The following is a 25,544-nucleotide window of genomic DNA, read 5'->3' on the forward strand; positions in this document are numbered from 1 at the left end:
AACTCAAGGCTAATGTCGCTGTCGTACTATCGGAATGTATTATCAACATTCTGAAAGAGGCTGCGCCCCGAAGCAGTAGATCTACTGCTACCTTTATGGCAGTCGTCTCCGCTGGGAAGACGCTGCAGCGGTCAGGAATTCTAAAGAAGACTGGAACTGATGAAAAGTTCCCGACAATGTACTCTTGTACAAGCCCTTCTTGAAAGCTTTGACCATGTAGTATTACTCAAGTTAATATTCAAGCTATAAAATTAAATAAATCCAGGTTCATCAAGTCTTTTTAAAAATTTTACGCATCATCAAAGATATACATACATATCGCACTTGTTACGTTAAAGTGTAACAACTCAAAATTTCCAAATTTTAGTTTTTTGCAAGAAAATCCAGGTTCATCTCTGTAAAAATCGTTCAGTGATTTTCAAAGTCTTTCGTTAAAAACGTTATGACTCTCTCTTTGCTTTCAGAATGACTTCATCGAAGTTTTTATCTCATGAAAATACATATATGTATATTAGTTCTATGTATTCTCAGACCGATAAAGTACAATCTGATTTCGACGAAAAGAATTTATAAATTTGGCGAGGTGAAAAGCAAGAAGATCTCTACGACACTACCAAAAGCTGGAACTAACCTAATAGTATAGCCCAAATGCGCTGAAACTAACCAAAAAGAAGTGGATGTTGTTGTCGTTGTAGCGTCATAAAATGTTCCTCACTATAACATTTTGAGGAGTGGTACCGCGTTGACAATCTTTATCTGATAAAAACCGGATCCCTTCCGTCTGGTTAGAACCGTCTTAAAACCAAACCTTTAAAATTTAGTGTCCATATATTATTAAATAGGTATACATATCTATATAAGTATGTATTTTTGCTTAATGTGCAATAAAAATTTCCTACATTGAATCAAAGTGAGGGTCACTAACCTTTCGAATCCCCAAAGACCGCATTATCAAACAATGTACAATAAACCATACACATGACTGTGTCTGTATATCTAAAATAATGCTTCACACTTTCGCTTTTTTAAAGAGATAATGGACTTGCAGTTTCAAGAGCGAATAAATCGAAACCAGATGCCATTCCAAAAGCAGATCAAAGCAGAAATGTTGGGATGTTTAATAACAAATCCGTATAAAAGTAGAACCAACGCGTCGGAACTTAGTTTTGTCACAGTGAAATTCTGCAGAAAATGAAGTCTGTCATATTGCTCGGAATACTGATACTAATAAGCCTACTTACTATTGGTAGACAACGCATCCTTCAATTATATTATATGAAACTAATTAGATGCTATATTTCTTTGTAATAATAGAGTGTTCCATTGCTGATGGAACTTCTAAGCCATTTGTGCGCAGCCGTTACAGCAAACGTTGGCGCATTGCAACAACTGAGGCAAATGTCAACAACAGCACAGCCACAACGGAGCAACAGACGATTGTAGGAGTTGACTTGAAAACTGGGGAAACAACTACACTGAGCAACGTGCCCAAATTTGAGGAAACAACTGTTGTGGTTAGCCCGTCTATGCAAACCACAACTAGTTCAAAAGTTATAGAGGAACCAGCCAAAAAAACGCTTAGCACCACAACTGAACATCCAAGACATAATGGTCCAAATGGCTTACCATTGGACTATGATTACTATGGCAATGGTGGCGAAAACGAAGAAGATGCAGGTCATAAATAATTTAACTTATTTTCTATACAATATACTTATTATTATACAACATTTTACATTACTTCATACAAATATATACCTGCATATATAGCAAATAAGTAGAAAAACTTGAAATGAATTAAATATTTATTAAAATTTTTGTTATAATTCGACCACGGAAATTTTGCAACTACAGTTGAAGAGCAACTGTATTTGTATTTAACTTTAACAATGGCAACTCCTCATCAAAACAGCTGACCGGCAAATAAACTGTCTGCAGTGTTTATTTAATTTGTATCATAAAAATAAAAAGCAATGTACAATATAAGCAAATTTTGTGCACAAATTCAGCCAACTAGATTTTTGCGTATATCACAATTACAAACAAATGAATTGCACCGACTAAGTATATGTAATATTTTAGCGGTATATTGGCCCTATCAGAGCCGCCAACAACGCTTAATGTGTAGGTATGTGTTTATATAGCTTGAGATGATTAAATGTTATACGTATGTATATATAACTAAATCGAGTTTTAAACAAATCCAATGAAATACTTTGTAGTAGTCTGCAAAGAGCAGTACGAGTAAACACATTTGAAAGTGAGAGGCAATACTCTACGGTGATTGCGCAGAAAACCCCAGCAAAGAAAAAAATGGTAAGTATATCAAATAGTCCTTTATGAATGTAAAAAAGTGTAAAGGGGTGGGGATTTTATATAGATATAAAAACACTTGTTGAAATTGTAAATTACATACAAAGCAATTATAATGAATTTCCTCGAAACATTTTCAAAATTAGAGTCACCACGCATACTAAGCTCGTAGAAGTTTTCTCTTATCGTGAGGTCAATTCCGAGATCAATATGAGATTAAATAAAGTAGTAACAAGTGAAAGTAGGTGTGCGTGATTTTCAAGGTCTTTAACATAACTAATTATTTTTCTATAACTATCGGTAAGGCAGAGATATGTGCCAATTTACCGTATATACATATGTATGTATGTAAGTGTAAAATATTTTTTGTGTAAACTGGTTTGGAATAACTTCTCACTAAGTACCTAATTTCATACTGATAATTTTTTGTGTGTAATTGTGTGTAAAAGTATGAATAAATAAAATCTACTTTTTTACATACATATCTATCTTCAGGCAAAACTCACCGAGCAGGAAAGATCTGAACTACTTCAACCACTTCTGGCTGCTGGCTGGTCATTAGTAGATAACCGCGATGCCATATACAAGGAATATTTGTTCAGTGATTTCAACGCTGCTTTCAGTTTTATGTCCGGTGTGGCTTTGCTGGCCGAAAAGTTGAATCATCATCCCGAGTGGTTTAATGTTTACAATAAAGTACAAGTAACTTTGTCTACTCATGATGTTGCCGGTCTTAGTGCAAAAGATATTCGGGTAGCTAAGTACATGGAAGAACAAGCCAAACGCTTACTCTAAGCTATCGTTCCAATTTGTGTGTGGTATTTCCTTGATATTGTTAAATATTTAAAGTTGTAAAATAAATGTTGTAATTAAAATTTAGCAAATATGTGTCTTATTTTGTCATAGTAGGTAAACTTATACTAATATCTTGCTTAATATCTCATATTCCGCCTTTTCTAATATGTCAGGCGATGTCTCATCCAAGCTGTAGCCGATTGTTTTAAAGAAAGCTGTGGCATTGGTATTATTTTTCAACACTGTGAGCACAACTTTATCCATGTGCCAATGTTGGGCGCACTGTTCTAGTAAGTTCATCATGAACTTACCAAGTCCTTGGCGTTGAGATTCTGCTTCAATCTGCATTTCATAGCTATAACAATAGAGAGAGATGCAATTTATAAATTCCGTAACAGCACTAGTACTCACCAGTATAGCACGCTGTTACCGTAGTCCATGTCAAAACGAAACATGGTGTAGGCAACGGGTTGTCCGCTTTTATCTGTTGCTACTAAATAGCGTGCCCATTTTTTATTCAAATCATTCTGCTTTACCTTTGGTTGCCATCCCATTTTTAAAGCCTTATAAAATGGACCCACATTACGCTCCGCTAACTTAAAGGCCCATTTCAATGTTTTTGCATCCATATCACCTTTTGTGCGACAATAAAGTTTGTATTCTGCTCCATTCTTTGCCGTAAATTGGAAGGCATTTTCCACAGCCTCCAACGGGTTTTTAGCTTTGCCGGCATTTTCTACATTTCTTTGTTGATTAGTTGTGTTCGTCATTTTGGAATTTTACTCTAGCCGGGTACTATTTGTGAAATTAAAATGAATACTGGCGACAGATGTGTAAAATTGAAGCTTCTATGTTCACATGTGTAATTTGTAAAAATTTGTTTTGCTTTGCTTAAGCGGGAAAAAACAAGGAAAACGTAGTGTTGCCAGCCAAATAAAATTTGTTGAGAAATCGTGGAGTAGATTATTTGCCAAAATCTCGCAAAACTAGATGAATATGATTTTCTGTTAATTCATGTTATTTTGAACGATGTACGATAATGTATTATCTTATCTAATGAAATTTTACTTGAAAACTGATTTGAATTGGTATCTTGCCATGAATACAATTATTACAAAACGTAAAGCATATTTCCAAAATAAAATTCTTTAATACTTCAAGAATATTTGACCATTTTGTATTTTGTTGTTGTTATAGCGGCAGAAAACACGCCTGAAGTAATTAAGAGAAAAGAATTCACAGTCCAGGCCACATAAAAATCAAGGTCCGTTCCGATTATATTATCATCCCCAATTGACTGGGAAATAGTTTATAAGTGTTCTCATTTAGTTTGCTCTGTTACATTTGCAATTTATTAATTCTGGATTATATATACATATATATTTATTAAAATATACAATAATATCTGAGTATATATTATAAATTTTATGATCCTTGGCCGAATAAAAATACGGCTCTTTCCGGTCACGAAGACCGACTTTTGTGGGAACGGTTTATACGTGTATGTATGTGTTCTCTATTAGTTTGCTTTATTACATCGGTAATTTATTCATTTTCAAATGCTTAATTCATACAATAAAATCAGAGTATATATTTTAAATCTTAACTTCCTAAATAGATATATCGCTGAGTGAATATTGATTTCTATAAAACTACGAACTTTAATAAGTTGAGAGAGAAAGAAGAAAACTTAAAAATGCAATCAACAAGTGTTTTCGGTAACCATTTACATAAACTTCTTCGTGGTCGTTTATGTGAATAAATATTCATTGGCACAAAACAAATTAAGGCTCTTCAAAAATGTTGCGAAAAACCGAATGAATTTCGTTTAACATATCGCTCGCCACCATACTGCGACCCCATTTCTGAAAACCAGCCGCATTGCATTGCTTCACCAAATAGCTTGCCGCAAACGTTGCTATAAAGGCCGCATTTGACTGATTAGACTCCAAAGCCCAATGGAAAAAGGTAGCAATCGAACCGCATAGCAAATCACCTTGTCCACCACAACGACGACCAGAACCACCCGATGGTAGTGTGTAAATTTCAGAGGTACTTGGTATAAAAATTTTATCCTGTGCACCTTTTTCAAGTACAATTACTCCATCTCCTAACTGTGCCATTCGCTGTTTTATTACTTCGACATCAGTACTAAATAAACGCTGAAATTCTATAACGTTTGGCGTCAATATGACATTGCTTAATCCATTTAGCAAATCAATATTTCCATTGAGTATAAAGAGGCCATCGGCATCAATAACTAAAGGCTTATTCAGTTGTTTGCAAAGTTCAATAAGACAAAAAGCAGTCTTCTGTATCTTTGGATCTCTTCCTAGTCCAGGACCAATGATTAATACGTGTAATCGCTCTAACCATGGTAAAATTTGTTCTACAGCATCATCCGCATCCAATAAAGGATGTACAATTAATTCAGGGCTATACGATTTAATAACAACAGCAGCATCGCGTTGACAAAAGACATGGGCCAAATCAGCACCTACACGCATAGCACTAATCGCTGAAAAATATGGAGCCCCGGTATACTCCAGCGATCCACCAATTACTCCAATTCGTCCAGCTTGACCTTTGTGACGGCGATTGCCCTTGCCGTCGCTTACATTTAAATTAGGAACTACCGTGGAACGGATTAATTTTAGCAACTTATCTGCTTGCACTGGTACTTCGATAAACTTTGACATTTTACTAGAATAGGCACAATTCTGCTGCAAATTGGCGCCGATCCAATTACCAATAATCTTTTGCTGCGAAGCGGTAAACAAATAATAATTGAGTCTCTTCACATTGACAAATTGCTTTGACAGGTTCATTATATTTCTGTTTTATGTTTGTTTTGCTTTTGATAGTTCTTTTCCATTTCTGGAATTCCCAACAACAAACAGAATCAGCTGTTGGAGGTAAAATTGGTTCGAGTTGCCATAATCTCTTTTTGTTAGGTTGTGTGCCGAACGGTAACATTTACCCATGTGCTGAGTTGGGGTGAAAAAATTTGTCATACTATAAACAAGTTTTACATTTTCCTGTGTCATATGCAAAGTAAAAATTTTAATATTATTTAAATTATTAAATATATTTGAAAAATTATTTAAAAGGAAATTATTTAAAAGGAAATCAAAAACAAAATAACAATATTAATGAAACTAGAAAAAAAATTCATTAAGTTGAATTTTTTTACTGGTTATTTAAGGAATTCTTGAAATATGGTAACTCTTACTTTATCTTTAATTCAAATTTCTCCTTTATTTACTCAGTTTTGTTATGATCGGTCTTTAATTTGCTGTAAATTTGATCGAAATTTATAAAATGTTAAAACAACATGTTTTGTTGGAGTTAAAGCAATTCATTCAAGCAGTAACAAACCATAATGGCAATCCTAAGAAGCTTACAAATAGCACTTTGCTTCGAAGTTGTTTTCGCCTGCTTGAGGACCTGCCGGCTGCACGCGAGATTATCTTAGAGTATTTCTCGATAGTAGCTGAAGTAGCGGTGCAAAATTATTTGGCTAATGCAAATGTAGATTACGCCACTGGACTACCAATACGTCAAGGTAAACAAGGTGCGGGTCCCAGTTCAAGTAACAATGCTGCGACACAGTCAACTGTCATAGAGGATAGTAACTGGTCCGCAGTACAAGAAACACTCGAAAATTTAGTTGTTAAAGGACCATCCGCTTGGGGTCCTGTGATAGCTTCGTGGAGTCTTGACCTTGTAGGAAAGTTATCAGACAGGTATACCAAAAGAAAGATGTCTATTGTAGCTGCGTGTAATTATTGGCTCAATTGCGGTGCAATGCGTGGTTTACTTACGTTGATAAGCTTGAGTTTCCGTAAACTAACAAATAGTGAAAAAGAAGCTTGTGTGGAAACTTTATTAGGTATGCATTTTTCACTTTATTTCTGAAAAACAAATAAATTTCAAAACACCTTTGAAATTTCAGGTGCTTTTCAACGTTACTCGCTTAGTTTCGATTGGGTCGTTGCCCGTTTGGGCGGTTGCTTTCCCTTAAGCATTATATCCCAGATATTGCAATGCAGCCTCAAACGTTTTTCTGATGATTACCGTTGTCATTTCGATTCTGAACTCGGTATATTGGACTACTTATCATTTGCGCACGAACAAGAGCTTAAGCAAGCATTGACTGAGCTACTGAAAGATGGTTTTAATCCAAAGAAAAGTTTAGATGCCTGTATCATACCATTTCTATTGGTGATGGCTACCTATGCGGATGCATTACTGCAAAACCTGGTGATTGTGTTTCTTGAAATGTGTAAGTAATTAATAATAAAGACACATGTTTTATAAATTTAACCGAATATAAAATATTTTCTCTTTTAGATAATGATGATCTACGCAATACTATAATACAAAAAACGCCTCTTTGGATGAGCAACAAGATGTTTGCAGAAATGCAACCATCTCTTAACAGTCTGACATTGCGTTTAAAGTCAAATGGTGCACATCTTCTTATCGCAGTGTCACAAATGGCCGAACAGTATACTTGGTGTCAGGATTTCCTCGAATATACTATGCAAGATTTGGAACAAGTAGTACTAAATGCTACAGTTTGTCCGCTGATGAATGACCTGGCCACAGAGGACTCGAAATATTTGCTTTGGAAGAATTGTTTAAGCGCAAATATCTTTCAACAGCAGACTGCCGTGCGTCTCCTATTGATTGTTTGTATGAAAAAGCGTGGAATATTTTAATGCGTTATGTTATAGTCAATGTTACATTTTTTCAGCTACACAACATTCACATATTTACTATCAGACGATATCGGAACTACTACGCAAGTCTTATGTAGCTAACCCCAATGGTTTGGGTGCTGTCATACGCATAATTGGTGGTCAAAGTGGTGTAGTTGAATTTCCATGCATTAAACCCGGTTTACAAATGGTCCTAGAAGATGTGCTCCTCCAGGAGCAATTCAAACATACGCGTTTAATAACCAGTGACCAGTCAGAAGCGCTCAACACATTTAAAAATCTTAACACGCTAACAAAGTAAGTTTGCTTATACATATATAGCAATAGGAAAATAAAAATAATTACTAATGTGTCCTTGTAATTTCGTCGGTGCAGAATGCAAAAGAAGAATTCATTTCAATATATGAAACAAAACCTGCTATCCAATGTGCTCAACGATTGTCTACCGAAAATTCTACAGATTCTCGAAGTTACGCTAACTAAAGTGATTCTACACATGAATAAATTGGCCGAAGCAAACAGCGCAGAGGCAATTAAAGTTGCACAAAATAACAAAAATGTTGGCGGCAACGAGTTTGGTAGTAACAAAAAAGTAAAATTTGGCGCGGCTGACGCTGAAGCGGAGGCGATGGATGTAGAAAATTCAGATGAGGATACAAAGCTTATCATAGGCATACCACTGCATGATTCCGACGATAGCGAAGAAGAAGAAAAAGATGTCAACCGACGTATCTTAGCACACACTATCATAGATTTACTGAATACGATTGATGTTGGCTTGAAAGGCACGGTGATCCGCACCACAGAGGTAAGCATTTTTTTTACAGTTATCACTATATTTGATTAATCTAATATTTTTCTTCCAGATTTTAAAGCTGTCAATTTTAAGCGTAAAGTATTTCTTCTTGGCGCTCACCGAAAAGAGTAAGCAACATAAAAAAAAAAAGTTTGTCTATCGCTAATTATTGTCGCTTTTCCCTTTTCACAAATTACAGGTTCAATATCCCGTTCCGCTGCAGTTAATCGTGCCTACTTGCTGCTGACGCGGCAATGCGTTGCACGTAAGGCGGCGCGCACTGCTTGCATACGCGAGTTAGTAGAGGGCGCACTCTTCTATTATGGCTATTTATTCGGTCAGCATGACGAACCAGAAGTGGATCAACTTGAAATACCAGAACATGAAATGGTTTTGCTACAAAATCAACGACATAGCTTGGGGCCAAATGCCAATCGTACTGTGCTGCATGCCGGTGTGATTGGGCGTGGTTTGCGGCCTGATTTGGCAACAAAGGAGCAAAAAGTGTGTCCAGCCGAGATGCAAACGCTGTTACTTAAAGCGCTAGATGCTTGCTGCACGGTGGCAGATAAGCAAAATTCCGTCGAGGGTTACTCAATGATATCGCTATTGCTGGTGGAAATGGTCTCAACAGATGTCATGTACAATGGCCTGCCTTTTCCGGACGAAGAGTTCACTAAAGTGACAATGGAACGTGATCTGATGATACGTCGCGCATTTTCCACATCTCCAGTGCTTTGGGCATTATTGGGCTTTATAGCGGCACATAGACCAGCGTTATGCTTTTCATCAGTACTGCTGCGCGCCATGTGTGCCACCTGTTTGCATCAGTGGCGCGCGAAAAATGGTAATTATGATGAGAATTGCCTTTAATACTGTATTTTATTGCTTTTGGTGTTTTTTTTTTGTAGTTAACAAATTCCAACCTTTCGATCCTAAAGACGAACTTATGCGTTGCACTCAGAAACTGCTGCAGTTGCTGGCAATGGGACAGTTACTGCCGCCACCACTTTCCAACCTACATGTAATCATAAAACATTTTGAGCCGCCAGAGGTTAGTCTATTTTCCATGAGGCAACATTTATTTGAGGTTATTTTCACACTTTCGAATTTCTTTTCACAGATTGCTTTGCTGTTGAAGGAGTGTATTTGGAATTATTTAAAAGATCACGTGCCCTCACCGGCGCTCTTTCATGTCGACAACAACGAGCTGCATTGGCGTAATCCGCACATGTCCAAAATTCCACCGCAATATGTTGATACACTACGTAATTTAATGCAGAAAAAGCTGACGAAATTGGGTCAACATTATTACCAGATGTTCATTATGCCCGAGTTGAATGAGATGCATGTACCACAAGTTGGTCAAGTAGATTTAATTAAAACGGAGTTATAAAACTTTTCACATTTATAAGTATACCAGATAGGCAATAAAATAAGCAAGAAGCAAGTTTTCATTTACAACAAACGGTTTATATTTTTTCAAGTGTTAAAAATATGGAAAATATCTCTTGTTTTTGTTTTTCTGTATAGGTGTATTGGTTCGATTAAACCAGTCACATACGTATGTAATTCATAACAAATAATATTTAATTTTTCAGCTAAGAAACGAAAACAATATTTTTGTATTGTCGGTAGGAAATGTATGTATTCTTTCATTTGCTTATATGCACTCTATGTATGTTTGTATGTTTATATAAATGGATTTTGGCTACTGCAATTTTCAAGTTTTCAAAATATATTCTACAAAGTACGTATGTTTATATGTGATTGCACATGTTATCGGCGCAAAAAAAAATAATACAATACATTAAAAAAAACTCATTATGCCGCAAAAAAATAATACAATACATACATTAAAAAAAACTCATTATGCCTCTTAAGATAAGTGTCATCTTGCGATAACGTTTGTTTGACGCGTTAAAGCCACCACACATACGACAGGTGTGAGTATCAACACTCAGATTTATTAAGTAAAATTAACACGCAATCGCAATATTTATACGATAAAAATCATTTTTGATTGATTGATGCTTTAATTTTGCACATCTCCCTTCCACTGTAAAATATGTGAAAGACTAGTGGCGTAAACGCACAAAAATAGAACAAAAATAAAAAAAAATAAAAAAATAAAAAAAAATTAAAAAAAATTTTAAAAAAAAAAAAAAAAAAAAAAAAAAAAAAAAAAAATTAAAAAAAAAAATAAAAAAATTAAAAAAAAATTAAAAAAAAAAATAAAAACAAAAAATTAAAAAAAAAAAATAAAAACAACCAATTAAAAAAAAATAAAAACAACCAATTAAAAAAATAATAAATAAAAACAAGAACATAGAAAAATAAAACAAACACAATTAAATACATTTTTGTTAATCAATTTTTTTTGGTTAACAAAAATCCTAACCAAAGAAACAAGAAACCCAACCAACAAAAAAAAAAAACAAATATTAAACTATGTACGTACATAAACCAAACCAAAAAGTATTACAAAAGAACACAAAAAACGAAAGAAAAAAGTAAACAAAAAACCAAAAATACACAGGGGTATATTTTACACAAAAGTTAATAAATAAAACGTATGTACTACCTAGAAATTACACAACAAAAAAGCGGATACGAATAATACAGATTTACCGAAAATTAATTTTCATTTTAATAAATACTACGAAAAACAACGCAAAGGAAAACAAATTAATAAAGAATTACTTCATTCAAGATAAGTAGTAGTTCCTATGATCCAATAATTAAGATGTGAATAATTAATTATGACTTGCGTTTTGGCAGCGCGAGAAGTTTTTAATTATTCTCCGCAGCACTGCAAGCTGCACCATACACATATGTACATATGTAAGGCTAACTGACTTGACATTCAACAACTAATGAAATGTTCAGAGTTGAAAATTCTTAATTTTGTTTACATAATATTAAAACTATGTTATTTTTTGTTTTTTTTTTTTTTCATTTCCAATGACTACTTGCATTGCGCATGTGCGCACAGATACATAACGGCTTATTACGATGGTCGACAATTGGAAAGCTTCTTTACAGATATACATGATGTTAGTTTTTTGGCGCGTCTTTTGAGTGACGAGGATTTTTTCTCCTTGCTAATGCTGTTGGAAGTAGACGCGTCCGCGCTTGTTGAAGGCCCTGTTGCATTTGCAGCCGCCAATTGTTTTTGCTGCTGTTGTGCTTTGATTTCGGCAGCGGCAGCGGCTGCCTGACGTGCAAGTTCACCTAGTTTAGCAAAAATATTAAATAAATATGCGATTTTAGGAATTTGTATTTATTCAGCGCGCGTACTCACGATTGAGATCGTGTTCGGTAAAGTAGACCTCTTCCAAATCACGCTCAGTTTCATAGTGATAAGCATCTAAATAAGGCAGTACCGTGGAACGGCGATAAACATCGTGCTTTAGTGGCGGTATGGGTATTGGCGGGCCCTTCTCTTCCGGTGCCGAAATGAACCAGCTGTGTGTAAATGTTTATTATTTTATCATATATGAATTATAATATATTTAAACAAAAACTTACGGATCACAGCGTATTTGTTGTATAGAGTATCGCTTGGTTGGTTCAGCTTGTAGCATACCCAATATGAGACCCGCTAATTGTGCGTCTAATTTGTATAGCCAATCTGGTGCCTGCCATTGCCCACGCCCGATATTCTCAAATAGCCTATAAATATTATCACCTTCGAATGGATACTGGCCTGTACATATGTTATAGCTGTGGGCACACAATAAAATTGCAAGATTTATAGATTTATATTTTTACTTAATGGGTAATTCCAATGTACTCACAGCGTAACACCGCAGCTCCAAATATCCACTTTGGTGCCTGAGAATGACTCATGACCGTTGGCAATTTCAGGCGGTTGAAATGCAGGTGATCCCTGCCCGGTGGTGCATGTATCGTCTGCAGCAAATAAATCTAATTGCTCAGCGACGCCGAAATCGGAAATTTTTAATATTTGATCTAGTGAAAGCAATAGATTTCCGGGTTTAATATCTTTATGTATTATCCGACAACCATGAAGATACTCCAGGCCACTAATTAATTGGCAAAAATAGCGATGTGCCTGGAATAGAGGTAGTTTTTTTTCGGGTGCGCTATCCACAAGTTCCTTTTTAAAAATAAAAATAAATGTTAAAAACATAAATATTTGTGTATATTTTATTTATAATAAATGAAGAATCTACGGCACAAACCTGGAGCCCGCCTACGCAGTATTCCATTATCATGTACATCTTTTGCTTTTCTTCGTTGTACAAAACATCCAAAAGCGCCACCACATTTTTGTGCTGTAGGTGTTTTAATAGTTGTATTTCACGCTGAACATTCTGTTCTCCATTCGGAATGCGTCGCAATTTTCGTTTTGTTAGGATCTTTACTGCACGTCGGCAGAGATTTTCCGAATCGAGCACCTCTTTCACTTTGCCATATGAGCCTTCGCCCAGCACATCACCCATTACATATTTCCCAACCATTTTGATTTCCTTCTTTTTCTTTTGATAAATTATCTCCGCACTATCGACGCGATTAAAGAACATATTGCCAATGTCCAATGTTGTTAGATCCAGTGCATCAATTTGTTCACTATCTAGCCATGTCACTTGTGCATGTGTTTGCTCACTGAGCAGTTGTTTTGCTTCATCACCGGCTACAAATTTGGCGCCGCCATTGCCGTCTACGTTGACATCGGCTTCAAATGACTGCTCTGGGTTGGAGAGTGCGTCATAGTGAAAATTCTTGTTAGCCAGCAGTACTGACACTTCACCGTCAGCGGTGTCCACATCCATATTGATATTATTAGCCTCGTTATTGGTGTGTAATCCCTGTTTGTTGGCCAACAATTTAGTATCTAAAGGTGGCATTAAAATGCTATTATTGGCTGTCACAGAATGTCTTGTTGCTGCAACTAGGGTTTGTTCTAAGTTACTTTTTTTGTTGTTATTATTAATGTTATTGTTGTTATTGCTATCATCAGTTGAGAAGTGTTGATGTATTTGTATTTCCATCGCATATATGCTATATTGGTCTGCACTTTGCTGCAATGGCGTTGGGACACAGCGTCCGCTCTTTCGTTGTATATTTAATTCAATAGCTGGACTAGAAATGCACTCACGGTTGTTTGGATGCCGGTTGCTAAATATTTGTTTTAATCACTTATTATTCTTTTCTTTTACAATTATGAGCTCCACGTACGCATGCAGAGCGCTACTTCTAGTTTACATTTTTACTTAATTTCAATTTTTCTGTCATTCGTGTTGCTGCTAATACTTCGACGTTTGTTATTACTACACCGTACTGCGGTGACTTAATTATAGCCTTTGTAAGCGTTAAGATTGCACTTTCTGACGATTTTTGACAAGTTTCGGTAATTTTCTCAAGCGCTTAGCAATCATGCACAGATCTTATCACAAGCAAGGGGGAGCAATCCACTGTCTTCGGCTTGAGATCAACTTTTTTACTTTCTCGGTATTTTCTAGTGTTATTATATGATTTCTGGGATCTTTCATCGGCTACAATTATTTTTCATTTATATATTTGCGCGATTTTTTCATCCAGTTTTTAATTGAATAACTTTTTAATCACTAAAATTTTTTGCTTTGCCTGCTGATCGTAACACACTTCATTTTTTCCCCATCAACACGCCTGTGGTGTTGCCATATATGCGGAAGAAAGGTTCAACAAAGCAAATAATACAAAGGCGGCATGGCGATACGTTGCGGAAATTTCTACGTTAAGCGAGAAATTATTGTGGGTCCGCACGGTATCGAAAGTAAGACATAGATATACATAAATATTAGTTGTTACGGAAATATTATTATTAATTCATTATGGCTCAAATTTGGGCCAAGAGTTAAAAATATTTCAAATAAAAATAAAAAATATGTAAGAGGATGCATTAATGCTTTATTCATATACATACATATGTATGTATGTATGAATATTTTTTATGACTAATTTACGTTGCAATAATTCTTTATACATACATATATATACCGCTGAGGAAGTGAAACCGACGGCATGTGCTCAAAGGAAACGGTTATCTCTCCAACTTTTCTCCCTTCTTCTCTACAATCGGAACCTAAACTCTCTCAAATCCACAGCGACCATATTCGCGACTGTGAATAATTCAAAGATTTTAGGTGTAATACTAGACAATTTGTGCTCCTTCATTTCTCCGGATATCTGAAAAAGTACAGAGCCGCAACAAAATCCATAAGTCGCCGACATCTCATGGGCAAAATACAAGAAAGCTTATTGGCATCAAACAAGGCAATCGGCCGACCCCGGCACACCAAACATATCCCTATAGTTCGACCCCTTCAAAACAGCACGTTTCCTGGGTCTACCGTTAGATGACCGCGATGACAACTAAATTGAAGTTACAACCCAAGGGGGATTAGATAGCCGTTACAACAACAATGTCACGACTTTTCTAGACTCAGCCAGTCCCTACTACCCGAAGCTTCGAAACATTGAAGGAAAATTCACCGAAACAAGTACAGACGTTACTACAGAAAGGTATGAACGTCTTAAAAACTATGGACGGAACCAATTATGGAGATTACGAGCTTAATTCGACCTATTTGTTAGTGACGATGCTTTTTGCAATTCGACATCAAATCGACGGAATAATTAAGCATAGTGGACCCTGTGAACCTTATGTTCGCTAGTTAGTTTATATAGATCTCACCTTGTGTATCACAGAAAACCAAGGATATTACGAGGAATGACGCCGAGTTGACAGCCCGACTGTCGTGGGAACGGGCTTAGGTCCACCTCTAGCGGTCTTTAGACCTCATGTATCTCGAGCACCAACAATCTGCCACATAAGATTTAGAGATTTTATCACGTCATCTTTCGTGGGATCCGTCTTTCGGTAACCGGAGCGTGGTTTCAATTAATTTGTACGGTCGTGTGACCTTATACAGCACCCAGCTACTATTTGATTGCACTGCGCGATTTCCTTTCCAAAAACAAGAAACAAGCTGCTCATTTGCCGAAACAGCCGATATCGGATCACTACAGTATTAATCTCTCATATAGAACGATCAAAATCAAGTTAATTTATTTGACAAGATATCTTCCCAAAATTTGGCATGGATTAGTCTCCAAGGCAATGCCACTATATTTGAATAAACTTTTCATATAGGATCACTAGGCGTATAGGTGTCGTACAAGCTGTAATATTAAAATCAAGTTCTTTTATTGACATTATTTTTCGAAGATTATTCAGGTTATTGGTGTGCTCTGTCCAAACCACAAAAAGAGAGATCCCACAATCTGCGCCGACTACCGTGGGATAAGCCTCCTTGACATTGCATATAAGGTTCTATCGAGCGTATTGTGTGAAAGATTAAAGCCCACCGTCAACAAACTGATTGTACCTTATCAGTGTGGCTTTCGGCCTGGAAAATCAACAACAGACCAGATATTAACCATGCGCCAATTCTTGGAAAAGACCCGTGAAAGGAGAATCAACACACACCATGTTTTTGTCGATTTTAAAGCTGCTTTTGACAGCACGAAAAGGAACTGACTTTTTGCCGCGATGTTGGTATCCCCGCAAAACTAATACGGTTGTGTAAACTGACGTTGAGCAATACCAAAAGCTCCGTCAGGATCGGGATGGACTTCTCCGACCCTCAAAGGAGGCTTTAGCCAAGGCGACTCCCTACCGTGCGACTTATTCAATCTAATCATGGAGAAAATAATTTGAGGTGCAATCTTCTATAAGAGTGTACAGAGTGCTGACGTACGCCGATGATATTGATATCAATGGCCTCAACAATCGCGCCGTTAGTTCTGCTGTTCTGTTTCGTCTATCTTGGAACCAGCATTAAAACCAAAAACAACGTCAGCCTGGAAATCCAACGCAGAATAACTTTTGTCTGCAGGTGCAGTGCGTTGTTGTAAACTCGGCCATAACCGCGGATGCGGTGTCTACGCCAATAAAGAAGAAAAAGATTCTGGTTATTATTACCTTGGCCGCCCTTTGAGTTGTAAGCAAAAATTATTATACACAATAAAGCAAACAAATTTTATTATTAATAAAAAATATTTAAGATATTTTATTCTCGCTATTCCATAAAAAGTACAGTACGAAATGGAATTTCATCTAAGACTAGTTTTATAAAATAATCTAAGTAAATATATAAAAATAATAATTTGCAAATAAGTAAACACAATCAATATCACTTATTTAAATTGTATGCATATATAAGTATTAAAACAGTTTTGATTTGCGCTAACAGTTAAACACAGATTCATTAAAATTACAATAAACAAAATTACATATTAAAAAAAGCATACATACAAATTTTTATTACACAATTTGTAATTCAAATAAATGTAAGTAATCGTTTTTTATATCATTAATTACATATATTATAATTTAATTTTTTTTTTACTTTTTTTATTTTTGCATAAATTTCATTATAATCAATAGCGCTTACACATATTATTTTCATTCATAAAATCTGCTTAATATATATTTTCTCTTAATTACTAAAGTATTTATTACTCATTACATTGGTAGTTCACATACAAACATAATCACTACAATTATTAATATATACATATGTATGTACATACTATATTATAGAATGGCTAAGACTAAGGCTAAGGCAGATCGCAAAAATTGACCCATTTTGTGATTTTCACAAACTCTATGCAAATGTTTGCAAAATTTCCACCTTCACGGCGAAAATCTATAAAAGTGTCTACGAGTATGTGTGTGCGTGTGTGTTTGCATTTGTATTTGTATGTTTGCGGTTTTTGGTTTAAGGCAAAGCGATATAAATTATTTTAAAAATATATTACATGCAATATTCAGCCGCAAGCAATTTTAACTGTTTCCCATAACTCATGCGAACTCTATGTGAGCAACTGTTAGCTCGCATGCGAGAGATTTGTGAACGTAGCTTTGCTTTTCGGCGTGAATATTGCTCGTTTTATTGATTTTCGTATTAAAAAAGCGACATTTGTTGTAATTGCATTTAAGTTAATAAATGTATTGTTTTATATTTATAAATAAATTTTAGTTTTATTTTTTATGCATACTCATTTCTTGCACTTCATATGTTCTAGGGTAATTGTTTGTGTTTAACTCCTAATTAATTCAAATATTAGTAAATTGTTGTACTATTTACGATAATTGAACTTAACTTAAAGTGTGTATACAATGTAATTTCAAAAAATAAAAAAAAAATAAAAAAAATATAACAAAAAAAGTAATTTCACAGAAAAATAAAAAATAATAATATAAAAAAAATCATAAATGAAAAAGAAAAAAAGGAATAATAATAAAAACAATTTAGTTGCTTAAGTTGTTGTCTTTAATTTCTTAATTAATTAATTTCTGCTGCTACTGCGGTTTCGAAAATATTTATACCAGAAAAGGCTTGCTAATTTAGAATTCTGTTTATTTTCGAAAATCAATTAGTCGCGAACGTTGCTAGAATCGCCCAAATTAAGTCTTTTTACACGTAAAGTTCAGATCTACTTCCATTCAATAAAGCGTTGCCATGAAAAATAATTCAAATTTGTGCTTTTCGCTTATGTTACGTTCACATTAATATTTTCAGATTATGAAATTTGATAGCTTTGTCTTTTCTTCAAGAAGATTTCTTATTTTAAAAGCCCAATTTATTGCTTTTGAAGAAAATAAATTTAATTTATGAATTTGAAATAATTGGAACAGAAAAGGGGCATTGACGTTCAAGTACCCATTCTCACGCCGCCTATAGAAGTTTCTCGTTACCCTTACGGGATCTCGCAAACGTAAGCCGATACAATACGAAACGTGCTGTACTCGGCTGGCATTCATATGAGCTTTCACGTGCTTTTAACTGTCAGTTATGTGGTCTAGTTGCAATAACAATTACTCAGCACTCTTTAGGAAAGCTAGTGATTTCCCGGATTATTTTTTCAATTAGGGACTCACTCAAAATCACTTTTAATGGATTTTTATCGCTTCTTTATTGAGTTTTTTTTTTGTTTTTTTCTTTTATATTTTGAAGAGCATGTAAAGCTCAAATTTTTTTTTTACGTGCTACAAAGAAAATTGCAATTTTTTAAATGTCCAGTCAATAAATTTCTAGCTTGGTTGCGCAGCGTGAACCTCTAATAGGTAGACACGTCCAGTTATTCAGCAATATCAAAACTTGAACATATTTCCTTTTATCTTAATTTCGTAAATTATTTTTTTTTTTGAATTTGAAACACTTTACATTGCTTTCAAAACTATTTTGTAGCAATTTAGAATGAGTTCTGAACATTAATGTGAACATAGCATAATGTTTAACCATTTTCTCGACTAAAGGACTTCAATTCGACACTTTGTATCACCTGAACGTTGCACTTTTGTTAAAAAAAATTAAATATAGCTATTAATTTAATTCAATAGAAGTAGAGGCACGGTTAATAGTATTGATGTAAATAGTTTCTGTTCTACTCTATTATATTTAGGCCAGTTGTTTGTTCGATTCGCCACTTTCTATGTTGTGCTCAATCAAAGAGGTCTGCTTATAGTTATACTGTCTAAATGAGATACTAGCTCAATGACAGTAAAAGTTGATGCTTTCTAATAAAGTTCGTGGTTCTTTAATGACGGCAATAATCTATGCTCACAAAGAAAGGAAGTCTAATATTAGTCCTTTTCTTTAAGCTCTAATAATTTTTCAGGCAAGAAAAAAATATATACTATTTTTGAAATTATCAGATGAACTAATTAACTTCTGCGCTCGCTACTAAAAGTGTATTGGACTTAGTTGTTCTTCTTTCTGTGTTTTTGGAAATATTTTCTTCTATTATTGACAGCTTTATTTAACAAAGTTTTGTATAATTAATTTTTTTTAGTTTCAAAATTGAACATCGAGATTTTACAAACAATTTAGCTTCCCTATTAATTCTTTTATAAGTTGTCTTTTTAATTTTTTTCAGTGTAGTTGGTGAGGAAAACTTTTTTTAACTGCAAGTAAGAACTTCATTTTTTCAAATTTTAAATAAAAAAAATAATAAAAAAATAAAACTAATTCGTTAAAGCAACCAAAGCCTTTCCAAACTTATTCCTTGTCAATCTTACGTACTTGCGATTATCATTTCCCCTTTTTAAAAAAAAATTGTCAAAACACATAATTTGTCTGCTACTTATGGCCAATAAGCGGTTCATGGAAAGTCTGGCTCCACTTGGTTTTCACATACTTAATTCAGTTTTTCCTTCAGCGTCAACAAGCCAATAGCATCCATCGTGTCCATAGTGTTGTTGTTCATTTCCATAATCTTTTTCGTTGCGCAACCATTCTGCGCAGGCGGCGCACCGTTCATTTTGGCGGCAATGGTCATTTTCTGATTCTGCGATTTCTTGTAGCTGGCCATGTAGAAGTTCATGAAGAGACAGAAGAAGATGGAGGCGTTCAACAGCAGCAGCGAAGAGATGAATTTCGAGAATTGGCATTGGGAACTGATGAGAGCGCGGGTGGTGTGCACGATGCAGAGCACAAATTGGGCCTGAAAGGGTAGGGAAGGAATGAGATTCGGTTAAGATTTAAATTTAATTTATTAAAAACTGTAAAATGACTCTTTTGAAATAAAAATAAGAGTAGCGAATATCTTCAGGACTTTTTTTGAACTTTATTCAAGTACAAGCCTTTGTAGAACTTTGTATTCGTCAAACTTTGCTGGGCAGAAATATCAAAAGATATACTTACTATACAGCTGAGCTGGTTTGAGCGCTATAGCTTCATTTATATATCTACAATTTATTTTTCCACATTTACAATTTTGTTGTCGTGACATCATAAAAATTCCTACCGAAACTAATTGCACGCAAGTTTTTCTCTGCTGGGAAGTAGATTTATCTAATATTTTTATTAATTTTTTTTCAGTACTCATTTGACATTTAATCTGTACAAATATTTTCATGCAAAAACTGAGCAGCATATTTATATTTATAATAAAAGCTTAGAACAATTAAATTGCAATTTAAATTAGTATAGTCCATGGCGTGTCCATATTTGCGTGTTCAACTAAATGTTGTTTTAATTATGTGAAATTTGTTTGTTAAAAGCTTAAGCAGCTTAAACAATCATGCGATTATCAGTCGAGGAAGTTAGCATTTAGCTGGGTTCAACACTCGACGTGTTTTTCCAATGACTGTTGGGGTTCGAAAAATTCCCAGTTATTTATTGTTATTTAATATTTTTATATATTTATTTTAATAACCGTGGGCGGTTTTGTGTGGATCTACAAAGCTTCCAATTAAGACAACTTTTTTAGGTAGAATGAAAACTATATTATGTCATTATTTAACAAATACTTTAGGGTTATTTTTTCCGTTTCACCAGTAAGTGAGTAGATTTGCCTGTATTTTTTATTGCAATTTTCCAACAATAACTGCAACTTTATTGTTTAATATTGGAAGAAATATATAAAATATTTGTATTATATCGTTATATAAAATTGAAAAAATTTGCTTCAATATTGCGTGACGAAAAAGACAATACATATAAAGCTTCTGCGATATTTCTGCAAACAAAACCAACATTCGATATGGATCGATATCTGTGAATATTATGTGTCATTATGCGCTAGCACAGTTCATGCAACAAAGCCAGAATGGTCACCCATGTCTCTAGATTTGATTCCCCCTGACTCCTTTTTCTGGAGTTATGTGAAAGTGTCCCCAGAGATATTCAAAAATGTAATGAAAGCATAGTAAACAAGTAAGGAAGGACAAAGTTTGGGTGAAACCGATTTATACTCTTGCAACTTGCACTAATCGAAGCCAGAGAAATATCTTAAAGTGTAAAACGTCAATCAGAGTATCGGAATCCAAGCAACTTTATGCATACATACATATACTATAAATAACTCATACACTGATCGATAAATTCGGTATAAGGTTTGTTAGACAAACGAAAATCATTGCATGTATGTAATATATAGCAGTTGGGGGTAGTATCGACCCGAAAGTCAACTATAGGTACTGGGTCAAAATATTCGATACCTAGGGGCTTGCACAGTTTTTGTTGGATTCGAACAATTTTTTGTTAGAAGGTGACATACTTTAAAGGTATTATTCGTGCAAAGTTTTATCCCATTATATTAATTGCTTCTTGATTTGTATATTGGAAAATGAAAATTTCAAACGAAATTTAAAACAAGAAAAAACGTTAACTTCGGCTGCACCGAAGCTAATATACCCTTCACAGGTGCATTTCTTTTAGTAACTATGTGTTCACTTTGTATGGGAGCTATATGCTATAGTAATCCGATCTGAACAATTTTTTCGGAGATTACATTTTTGTCTTAGAAAATAACCTGCGCCAAGTTTTGTGAAAATACATTGCCAAATGTGAAAGTTTTCCATACAAGAACTCGATTCCGATCGTTCAGCTTGTATGGCAGCTATATAGTGGTCCGATATCGGCAGTTCCGATAAATGAGCAGCTTCTTGAAGAGAAAATGAAAACGTTTGCAAAATCTCAAAACGATATCTTAATAACTGAGGGACTAGTTCGTATATATACAGACAGACGGACAGACGGACAGACAGACAAACATGGCTAAATCGACTCAGCTCAACATACTGATCATTTATATATATACTTTATAGGTCTCCGACGCTTCCTTCTGGCTGTTACAAACTTCGTGACAAACTTAAAATACCCTGTTCAGGGTATAAAAATTGGGTTATTTGGGGAGTAGGTGTGGTTGTAGCCCGATTTCGCGCATTTTAAAACTGTAAAAGAGGAATGTAAAAATGTAAATTTTAATGTACCGCATTTAGTTGAAATCAGTCGAGGAAGTCACGAGAATTTCATTTAAAGGAGGTCGCTGCTACGCCCATTGTACAATTGGAACCTTGTATCGTTTACATACTTTATCGGAGGTAAAATTTAAAGTACTGTTTTATCTTAAAATTTATAAGCGGGGACATGGCCACTTTTTCGAAAAATTTAGCATTCATGTGCCCCTTGCTAATGCGATCCCCTGTGAAAAATTACAGTTTTATAGCTTAAATTAGGGTTTTATTATGGCACTTTATAAGATTTCGTTTAATGGCGTTTTTTGGGCGTGGTCAACTCCGAAATCGTTCTCACTTGTTTGTCATGGAATAGTGTACCAATTTTCAATAAGATATCTTAATTTTTACTGAAACTAACGCTTGTACAGACAGACAATCACTCGTATTTCAACTCGTCTCATCGTCCTGATCACTTATATATAGTGGATATAACCCTATCACCTAAAAATAATAGTGTTATATATTATTTTTAGGTGTTATATATTATTTTTAGGTGATACAAACAACCGTTAGGCGAACAAGACTATTATATTGTATAGCAACATGTTGCAAGAGTATACAAATATGTAAGACAATCCAATAAGGAATTACTCACTGTGCGTCAAGTTTGTGTCTTAAGTCTTTTGATATCATATCGATTTTTAGCTTATTTGCAAAGGCTTTTAAGAACGTAGTTAAGTGTCTAATGAGGAATAACTAATTATTTTCAAAAATATTAGTTAAATTTGAATAATAATTTCTCTACCGCAATTCATATTGCTGCTTTAGTCAGTGAAATGATGCTTGTAGTCTCAAACATGCTGCTATGAGGGAAGTTAAATATTTTCCATATACTCATAAATGTGTGATAAATCAAAAATTAAATACAATTTTGAAAAAATTTCAAAAAATATACTTAAACAAAAAAAACTTTCCACCAAAACATACTCTGAGTAATTATAAAGCAAACTCACTCTAAATTTAAATATTTATTTAAAACCTTTCAACGTTCTATGCTACCCACTGTAAAAGCTAGTTTCTGTAAAGTTGCTTGCTTATCGGTTAACTGTGTTTTTACTAACTAATATTCTATACATAACAGTCGCCTGAAAATAAAACGAAACTATTAAGTGAAATTAAACACGATGGCGCGTGATTAGCTTATTACGAGATCTGTGGCTGAAACTAGTTTGTAGACTGCCTTTGGCATAGTTTAGGAAATGTTATTGAATAATAAACTACATGGCTTGGAGTATAAGTTTTGCACTTCCGAGTGCGCGGTCAAGGTTCTGCTGGCTAAAGCAAACAAGCAATTAATAACAGCAATATTTATAGCAGTTATAACGTGACGCATACAATTATGACACGTTTGGGCCGATACTGTTCGGTTATCTTTAAAACATAAAAGTGTTGATATATAATAATAGTATTGATATAAAATAAATAATTTTGGGACAAATGCAATGAAGAGTGATTTCATATCTGTGCTGACCGGAAGCAATTTAGAGTGACTAGTAGTACTTAGAATGTGTAGTAAAGTAAGATTGATAGCTTTAAAGTGATATATAGTTATTTCATCATAGAAATGTTTTAAAATTATTTGTATGCTTTACTACAATGAATGATTCAGTTTTCTTACGTAGAGATTAATTTTATTGATAATTTTAAAAAATATTAGTTTGCTTGTTTTTTATAACCTGAACAAGGTACATACATATATTAAGTTTGACAAGATATTAGTAATACCCAAAGTGAAACTCAGATACTCTATAAGTATATATATATACATAAATATAAATTATAAGCTGTTATAAAATTTAGATCGCTGAAGACATGCCTTGTTTTGGACAATCTTTGACCATTTCAACTGCTGAAAATATTCAAAAAGTGAAGAATCTGGTGCTTGAAAATCGTCAGGCAATTGGTAGAGAGATGGCAAGAGAACTCGACATCTCTCGCGAGTCCGTTCGAATGATTGGTGGATATTTTGGGTATGAAACGCGTTCTTGATAGACTCGTCCCAATAAAGCTGAATTTTTTTTAAAAAGAGTACGAATGTGACTGAATTTAAAGCCAGAAACGCAATGAATACCATCGATCAATTACCGTATTCACCAGATTTGGCTCCGTGTGATTTTTTCTTGTTCGCCAAACTGAAATTGCCGCTCCGTAGATCGAAGAGATATCACAAAATTCGCTGAACGAGCTGAAGCCCATCCCAAAAAGTGCTTATATGAAAAGTATTTCAAGGACTGAAAAAATCATTGGCATCGCTGTATTATAGCTGGCGGGGATTACTTTGATGGCAACAAATTAAATATTGATGAATAATTAAATAATTTTCATTTATTTTGCAATTTCCGGGTACTTTTTTGTCACAATGTATATATAGAATATACATATATTTAAGGAGAAGATAATATGGCAAATAGTTTCGGAAATATGATTGTATTTTGCACGAAATTTTGAACTTAGTAAAATCGCGTTTTTCGAGGACTGCTGATTTCAAAGATGGTGATAATTTTTTCAAAGCAGCTGCACTGGTAAAATTTTCAGCTGTATTCATTGCTTACTGTAACAGCCGCTTAAGTGAGACATGGTTTTATGCGCTGGGCGACTTTCGTTTCGTTTGTAAAAAGCTTGCGCTTCGTTGTTATTTTATGAGTTCTTGGCTAAACATAATAGTGCAAAGTTGTCTCTGCCTCAAAATTCTCCAGGCATAGCTCCGTGTAACTTTTTCCCATTTCCAAAAATAAAGAGAGAGCTAAAGGCTATCGCAAAACTCGAGTTTGTGAAGTCTTTCGACGATTGGAAAAATGCGTTTTCCTCTATGAATAATATTGACTGTGGATGCATAAATATTTTTTCAACTAAAATACCCGTTATTTCTGGAACATAACTCGTACTTGTCAGGTAATGATAGAAAATGGGATTTTTCATTAATGGCAAATTTTTAAGCCCCTCTGAAGTGTACATTTTTCGCAAAAATATAATTTTTTTGCGAAGACGCTATTTTGTTCAAAATGTAGTCTTACAAATTTATTGAGAGAACACTTTGATGAGCAGATAATTTCACGTTTCGGGCTGGTCAATTGACCATCAAGATCTTGTAATATCA

The 25,544-nt window shown here is 34.5% G+C and overlaps 7 protein-coding genes across 9 annotated transcripts in view; 3 read left to right on the forward strand and 4 right to left on the reverse strand.

Moving 5' to 3' along the window:
• Positions 1–1,191: 1,191 nt before the first annotated feature.
• Positions 1,192–1,688, forward strand: LOC126756901 (uncharacterized). Its single transcript, XM_050470401.1, has 2 exons — positions 1,192–1,246; positions 1,315–1,688. Exons 1-2 carry the CDS (start codon positions 1,192–1,194, stop codon positions 1,686–1,688), a joined length of 429 nt encoding a protein of 142 aa, XP_050326358.1.
• Positions 1,689–1,899: 211 nt separating this feature from the next.
• Positions 1,900–3,197, forward strand: LOC126756821 (pterin-4-alpha-carbinolamine dehydratase). Of its 2 annotated transcripts, none has more exons than XM_050470232.1 (3): positions 1,900–2,128; positions 2,223–2,316; positions 2,809–3,197. In XM_050470232.1, the coding sequence occupies exons 1-3, from the start codon at positions 1,974–1,976 to the stop codon at positions 3,106–3,108; spliced, it is 549 nt and encodes a 182-aa protein (XP_050326189.1). In that variant the 5' UTR covers positions 1,900–1,973; the 3' UTR covers positions 3,109–3,197. The 2 variants fall into 2 exon arrangements, with proteins under 2 accessions (XP_050326189.1, XP_050326197.1); XM_050470240.1 differs by having other exon boundaries at positions 1,904–2,128; positions 2,226–2,316.
• Positions 3,183–4,011, reverse strand: LOC126756812 (N-alpha-acetyltransferase 40). The gene is made up of 2 exons (XM_050470219.1): positions 3,520–4,011; positions 3,183–3,463 (listed from the first exon to the last, which is right to left on the reverse strand). The coding sequence occupies exons 1-2, from the start codon at positions 3,876–3,878 to the stop codon at positions 3,229–3,231; spliced, it is 594 nt and encodes a 197-aa protein (XP_050326176.1). The 5' UTR covers positions 3,879–4,011; the 3' UTR covers positions 3,183–3,228.
• A 421-nt stretch (positions 4,012–4,432) lies between these two features.
• On the reverse strand, positions 4,433–5,956 carry LOC126756771 (ATP-dependent (S)-NAD(P)H-hydrate dehydratase). The gene has a single exon (XM_050470136.1). It carries the CDS (start codon positions 5,934–5,936, stop codon positions 4,893–4,895), a length of 1,044 nt encoding a protein of 347 aa, XP_050326093.1. The 5' UTR covers positions 5,937–5,956; the 3' UTR covers positions 4,433–4,892.
• A 413-nt stretch (positions 5,957–6,369) lies between these two features.
• On the forward strand, positions 6,370–10,096 carry LOC126756704 (integrator complex subunit 5). Its single transcript, XM_050469958.1, has 9 exons — positions 6,370–7,000; positions 7,064–7,393; positions 7,462–7,806; positions 7,868–8,129; positions 8,208–8,640; positions 8,699–8,756; positions 8,828–9,475; positions 9,540–9,682; positions 9,752–10,096. The coding sequence occupies exons 1-9, from the start codon at positions 6,430–6,432 to the stop codon at positions 10,022–10,024; spliced, it is 3,063 nt and encodes a 1,020-aa protein (XP_050325915.1). The 5' UTR covers positions 6,370–6,429; the 3' UTR covers positions 10,025–10,096.
• A 1,152-nt stretch (positions 10,097–11,248) lies between these two features.
• Positions 11,249–14,285, reverse strand: LOC126761720 (serine/threonine-protein kinase stk11). 2 transcript variants are annotated; one of them, XM_050478095.1, is made up of 5 exons: positions 12,837–14,285; positions 12,429–12,751; positions 12,160–12,354; positions 11,933–12,096; positions 11,249–11,862 (listed from the first exon to the last, which is right to left on the reverse strand). In XM_050478095.1, the coding sequence occupies exons 1-5, from the start codon at positions 13,644–13,646 to the stop codon at positions 11,639–11,641; spliced, it is 1,716 nt and encodes a 571-aa protein (XP_050334052.1). In that variant the 5' UTR covers positions 13,647–14,285; the 3' UTR covers positions 11,249–11,638. The 2 variants fall into 2 exon arrangements, with proteins under 2 accessions (XP_050334052.1, XP_050334060.1); XM_050478103.1 differs by having other exon boundaries at positions 11,775–11,862; positions 11,929–12,096.
• A 3,681-nt stretch (positions 14,286–17,966) lies between these two features.
• LOC126760263 (elongation of very long chain fatty acids protein 7) overlaps positions 17,967–25,544 on the reverse strand; it is a 50,242-nt gene continuing 42,664 nt past the window's right edge. The window contains exon 6 of the mRNA XM_050475762.1: positions 17,967–20,148. Within this exon, the coding sequence (XP_050331719.1) occupies positions 19,843–20,148 (306 nt within the window). The 3' untranslated portion in view covers positions 17,967–19,842. The remainder of the gene's footprint in view (positions 20,149–25,544) is intronic.

The sequence above is a fragment of the Bactrocera neohumeralis genome, chromosome 2, assembly GCF_024586455.1.
Source record: "Bactrocera neohumeralis isolate Rockhampton chromosome 2, APGP_CSIRO_Bneo_wtdbg2-racon-allhic-juicebox.fasta_v2, whole genome shotgun sequence".
Classification (NCBI taxonomy): Eukaryota; Metazoa; Arthropoda; class Insecta; order Diptera; family Tephritidae; genus Bactrocera; species Bactrocera neohumeralis.

What these genes read in the sequence shown, in the direction of transcription:
- LOC126756901 (XM_050470401.1), top strand. Translation starts at nt 1,192, where the DNA reads ATGAAGTCTGTCATATTGCTCGGAATACTGATACTAATAAGCCTACTT. An exon ending in AATAAGCCTACTTACTATTG is followed by an intron (nt 1,247 to 1,314) that starts GTAGACAACGCA and finishes TTGTAATAATAG; the next exon opens with AGTGTTCCATTGCTGATGGA.
- LOC126756821 (XM_050470232.1), top strand. Translation starts at nt 1,974, where the DNA reads ATGTACAATATAAGCAAATTTTGTGCACAAATTCAGCCAACTAGATTT. An exon ending in CAACAACGCTTAATGTGTAG is followed by an intron (nt 2,129 to 2,222) that starts GTATGTGTTTAT and finishes AATACTTTGTAG; the next exon opens with TAGTCTGCAAAGAGCAGTAC. An exon ending in CCCCAGCAAAGAAAAAAATG is followed by an intron (nt 2,317 to 2,808) that starts GTAAGTATATCA and finishes ATCTATCTTCAG; the next exon opens with GCAAAACTCACCGAGCAGGA.
- LOC126756812 (XM_050470219.1), bottom strand. Translation starts at nt 3,878, where the DNA reads ATGACGAACACAACTAATCAACAAAGAAATGTAGAAAATGCCGGCAAA. An exon ending in GGTAACAGCGTGCTATACTG is followed by an intron (nt 3,464 to 3,519) that starts GTGAGTACTAGT and finishes CTATTGTTATAG; the next exon opens with CTATGAAATGCAGATTGAAG.
- LOC126756771 (XM_050470136.1), bottom strand. Translation starts at nt 5,936, where the DNA reads ATGAACCTGTCAAAGCAATTTGTCAATGTGAAGAGACTCAATTATTAT.
- LOC126756704 (XM_050469958.1), top strand. Translation starts at nt 6,430, where the DNA reads ATGTTAAAACAACATGTTTTGTTGGAGTTAAAGCAATTCATTCAAGCA. An exon ending in CGGTGATCCGCACCACAGAG is followed by an intron (nt 8,641 to 8,698) that starts GTAAGCATTTTT and finishes TTTTTCTTCCAG; the next exon opens with ATTTTAAAGCTGTCAATTTT. An exon ending in TCAGTGGCGCGCGAAAAATG is followed by an intron (nt 9,476 to 9,539) that starts GTAATTATGATG and finishes TTTTTTTTGTAG; the next exon opens with TTAACAAATTCCAACCTTTC.
- LOC126761720 (XM_050478095.1), bottom strand. Translation starts at nt 13,646, where the DNA reads ATGGAAATACAAATACATCAACACTTCTCAACTGATGATAGCAATAAC. An exon ending in TGGAGCTGCGGTGTTACGCT is followed by an intron (nt 12,355 to 12,428) that starts GTGAGTACATTG and finishes GTGTGCCCACAG; the next exon opens with CTATAACATATGTACAGGCC. An exon ending in TACCGAACACGATCTCAATC is followed by an intron (nt 11,863 to 11,932) that starts GTGAGTACGCGC and finishes TTGCTAAACTAG; the next exon opens with GTGAACTTGCACGTCAGGCA.